At 33.1% G+C, this 4,725-nt stretch overlaps 1 protein-coding gene across 1 annotated transcript; it reads left to right on the top strand.

Moving 5' to 3' along the window:
- The first annotated feature begins 3,203 nt into the window (after window positions 1-3,203).
- On the top strand, window positions 3,204-4,725 carry LOC141674279 (zinc finger BED domain-containing protein RICESLEEPER 2-like). Its single transcript, XM_074481001.1, has 3 exons — window positions 3,204-3,780; window positions 4,143-4,585; window positions 4,690-4,725. The coding sequence occupies exons 1-3, from the start codon at window positions 3,204-3,206 to the stop codon at window positions 4,723-4,725; spliced, it is 1,056 nt and encodes a 351-aa protein (XP_074337102.1).

The raw sequence follows: 4,725 nt of genomic DNA, 5'->3' as shown, positions 1-4,725 counted from the left end.
CAGCAAGTCACAATGACAAAACTGAGAATAATGATCATCAGGTGACTATGATTATGATATCAAGTGAACATTGGATTATGATTTAGAATTGGATATTATACTTTTAATTTAAAAACCAAGGTTAGGCTGCTAATCAGTCACGCACTAACCCCGAGCAAGGCACACAGCATTGCTCTAACTACTGGATCTAAGGCACACATTGGCCTAACTTGACCATTATATGGTCTGACCACGAATCTGGTCCACAATTTTATAAAAACAATCCAATTCTAACATAATAACAGAATATGCAATAATAAACAATAACCAAAATCATTAACAACAATGAGTGTTTAACAATGAAAGGTTTTCAATCTTTGTAAGGATCAATAAAGTAGTTTAAAAGCTTGAACGCTGGGTAATGAAAGAATTGGATAACAAAAGAATCAATATTTCAGGGTTTCAAAGATTTGGGCTCTCAAAGCATAGGATACAATGGTTGAATGTACAAGTAATTCAGTTCAGTGTTTGGGATTTTGTTTGCATGTATTTATGGAATAGTATCGTATACTTGAGGTTCGAGTTTGGGTTTACAATAATCAATGGCTTAGAAAGAATATGATTCATAGCTCAAGAACAATAACTGAAATCAGGGTTTAGGTTTCCGTGCTTCAAAGCACTTGCAATGTCAACAAGACTATCAAGAATTACAATATCTCGAGAAAGTTCAGAACACTTGCCTGGTATTAGCTTACTACTCTGCACTGACTTCCAATCACAACCGTCTTACTCTTCAACTATCTGTTTTCCTTTCCTACGTCTTGCCTTTTCTGCTCACATATCATAAGCATCTATCAATCATCAACTCATAGAGTTCTATTCAACACACACTTCTATCTACCCTTCGTTTTACCCAAATCCGATTAACGGATTGAAATCTATGCAATAACGAAGTAAACACCGAATATATAGACCGATAGTCAAACAACAGGTCACGTATAACAAATTAATACATCAAGTAATCAATGACATATCATTTATAAAGAAGTCTCGGGTCATAAATGTGCTTTCGGGTATTTAAAATAATTTTTAAAACATTTTTCGGAATTAAAATGGGTCGTTGGATCAATTTCGGGTTAATAAACAGGGTTCGGTTGGCCAATTCTGGCTCTGAAACAATTTTAGAATAATTATCGAGCCTTGAAAATAATTTACAATAATATTTTAAAGCTCGAAACTATTTTTCAGAATTTTTAAATCATTTTTAATAATTAAATCTAATTAAATAATTAATTAAAAATCAATGAATAATTAATTAAATCAATTAATCAATTAATTTTCGAATTAATTGACTAATTAATCAATTAAAAATTAACTGAAATTAATTAACTAATTAATTCAGATTTATTTGTGAATTAAAAATAATTTTCGGAATTAAAATAATAATTTTTAGAATTTTCAGAAATTAAAAACGAATTTTTATAATAAAAATAAATGGGAAATATGATTTTTAAACATTTTTAAAACAGGAATCCTATTTTTGCAAAGTCTGGAAACTTCAGGGACCTAACTGCATCGTTTTTAAAACTACAGGGGCCTGTTTGCAATTTTACCAACCCCGCCGTCGACTTCGCCGGAGTGTGGCCGGAGAACACGATTCCGGCCACCTCAGGCCACCAAACTGTCCAGATCACAACTACACCTCACCAGGAACATATTCATGCAATCAAATCATTATAATCATTCATGTTTTGGCCGGAAATTGGCCAAGAACATCGCCGGTTTCCGGCGAACATCGAAAATATTCAAAACACAACTCCCTTCTCTACAGACCTCGTTGGTTCATGAAACTTATACGACTGGATTGCTAATTTCACAGAGAACACAACCCACTATAACACAACATCAATCTATCACAGAATAAGAAACCCCCAAATTTCAATTAAGAACATTCATACGGGTTATAAACCCTAATTTTAAAATTCGAAAATCAAACTCAAATTTGAACATGTTATTGAACTCCAAATCAGACGTATGACATATGAAAATCATCAGGAAAACAAGCTCTACAACATGCAATCATCAAATCATACAAACAATCATCCGAACAAAAATTCATATTTTTAATAAATTAAATTCGAAAATAAATAAATTTTTAGAAATTAAACCTTTGATTCTGCAGTGAAACAAAGCTCAGAATCTGATAGAACACCTCAAATCCTTCGTTTTGGTTACTCAAGCTTTGAAAACAGAGATCGGTAACGCCTTCGTTTTGCTGTTTGATTCTTAGAACAGTTTATGAATATAAGATTTTTCTCTGTAAAATTATATAATTATCTGTCTGCAAATGATTTTTATACGAAATAAAATACGGTAAAAGGCTATTTATAATTACGGAAAATTAGTATCCCGTTGGATCATTCCAGATATAAAATGGTACGTTTATTTATAAAAACTGATCCAAACGGTATCGGTTTTCGGGATAATTATCCAAATCAGTACAGCTTGTACTGCGGTCTTGGTCTCAGCACCCAGTTACACGTACTACGAAGTGATAATTGGGATAGTTTAATAAAAAGCTCCCGTTTATCGAAAATACGGGTTTTATTAATTTACCGAAACGAATATTGTATCGAAAATATTGTGCCGGGACCCGCGCAGGACAAACCGTACGCCGGATCGAAAAAGTCGAAACATGGAAAATGCTCGGAATATTACAATTAGGTTAGGAAGGAGTTCTCGGAAGAGTTTCGGGTTCCGAAAACGTAACAACGGTTGACGTCGGTTGGTTCCCGTTTTTATAAAATAAATTTTAATTACCCGGAAAAAGATTTTAAAAATTTCATATGATTCTTATAAATCTATAAATCAACATAAAAATAATTAGGAAGATATGACAATTATCTATATTTTATTTTGGACATATAAAAATTAAAATACTCAATTAATATTATTTTTGAATATTCAAGTACATATATCACTTAACAATTAACTCACAGAATAGATACTGAACACACATATTAATTATTTAATAGTAAAAATAATTATACGTTATATCCCGGATATTACAATTTTGGGAAAAGATAAGTAGGCAAACAGTTAAGAAGGATTGTTTCAGTACCTATGAAATTGAGAAAAGAAAGTTAAAAGAAATTTTCAAATCTATTAGGAAGATAAATATTACAACTGATATGTGGACTTCATCTCATCAGAAACTAGGACACATGGTTGTAACTGGTCATTGGATTGATTCCAATTGGAACCTCAATATGAGAGTTCTTAACTTCTGTAATGTTCCTCCCCCACATACAGGATATGTGATTTCAGAGGCTTTATTTAAGTGCTTGAATGAGTGGGGCATAGTTGATAAAATTGGTACAATTACCGTGGATAATGCCAAGGCTAACGATGTTGCTTTAAGAAATTTGAAACAAACTTTTAGTTTTAGAAAGAAATTATTAATTGATGGTAAATTGTTTCATGCTCGCTGTTGTGCACATATTTTAAATTTATGTGTCAAGGATGGGTTAGATCCGATAGATGAAATTGTTGGGAAAGTACGTGATGGGGTTAAATATGTGGCTGCCTCGGAGGGTCGGAGAATTAAATTCGCTGAAATTAGTTTGGCTTTAAGCATTAAATATAAAAAACTGATTCTAGATGTTTCGACTCGTTGGAACTCCACATATAATATGTTGTCATGTGCACTTCAGTTTAAAGAAGTTTTCACAATGTATGCCACATCTGATGGGGGGTTTAGGGATTATGTGCCTGGTCAAGAAGATTGGGAAAGAGTGGAAGGTGTATGTTCTTTTCTTGAGGTTTTTTGTGATGTAACGAAGGTTGTTTCCGGGACTCAATATCTGACCTCTAACTTATTTTTGTCAGAAATCAGATTGGTTAAGCAAGTAATAGACAAGATGATAATTCACTCGAATTTTCATATTCGAGAGATGGCACGAGAGATGAAATTGAAGTTTGATAAATATTGGGGGAAACTAATCTAATAATGTCAATCGGTGTTGTTATGGATCCACGGTTTAAGATGAAGCTTCCAACCTTTTGCTTTCCTACCCTTTATCTAATGGCAGGAGAATCAGAAAAAAATCTGACCTATTTAACAAATTCTTTGACTGAACTTTATCAAGAATATTGCTTTGCAGAGAGGGAAATTAGTTTGGAAAAGAACGAAACAAGTCAAGTATCTTCTTCCGATACTAATTTCATGAATGAACAAGGTCAGACTCAGACACCACAAGGCATGAATGATTATGAAAGTTTTATTAGGGAGAGTGGTGGAATTGTGGAGCCAACAAAGTCAGAATTGGAAGAATATCTTAGTGAGAAAATTATTGCCCCGACTTCGAAATTTGATGTTCTAGCTTGGTGGAAAGGCAATTCTTCAAAATTTCCTATTTTATCGAAGATGGCATGTGATGTGTTGAGTATACCTATAAGCACTGTTGTGTTAGAGTCTAGTTTCAGTGCTGGAGGTAGAGTGATCGAACCTCATAGGTCTTGTTTAAAACCTGAAACTGTTGAAATGTTGCTTTGTGGTGCTGACTGGGTGCGTGAGCTCTATGGACTGAAAAAATCTAAACAACAGGTATTATTATATATATATATATTATAATATTTCTTACATTTTTTGCCCCCTCGATTCATGATTCTACCATGTGTAAATTGTTTCCCATTTTAACTTGTTTGCAGAAGGAGGACAAGGATGTGGTCATACATTTAGATTGA

The sequence above is a fragment of the Apium graveolens genome, chromosome 7 (genome assembly GCF_009905375.1).
Source record: "Apium graveolens cultivar Ventura chromosome 7, ASM990537v1, whole genome shotgun sequence".
Taxonomy (NCBI): Eukaryota; Viridiplantae; Streptophyta; class Magnoliopsida; order Apiales; family Apiaceae; genus Apium; species Apium graveolens.
This window is presented reverse-complemented; position numbering and strand designations above follow the sequence as displayed.

Excerpts from the sequence above, each read along its gene's own strand:
- LOC141674279 (XM_074481001.1), top strand. The coding sequence starts at position 3,204 with ATGGTTGTAACTGGTCATTGGATTGATTCCAATTGGAACCTCAATATG. Across the intron at positions 3,781-4,142 it reads AGATTGGGAAAGAGTGGAAG|AGAGGGAAATTAGTTTGGAA; the intron begins GTGTATGTTCTT and ends ATTGCTTTGCAG. Across the intron at positions 4,586-4,689 it reads TGAAAAAATCTAAACAACAG|AAGGAGGACAAGGATGTGGT; the intron begins GTATTATTATAT and ends ACTTGTTTGCAG.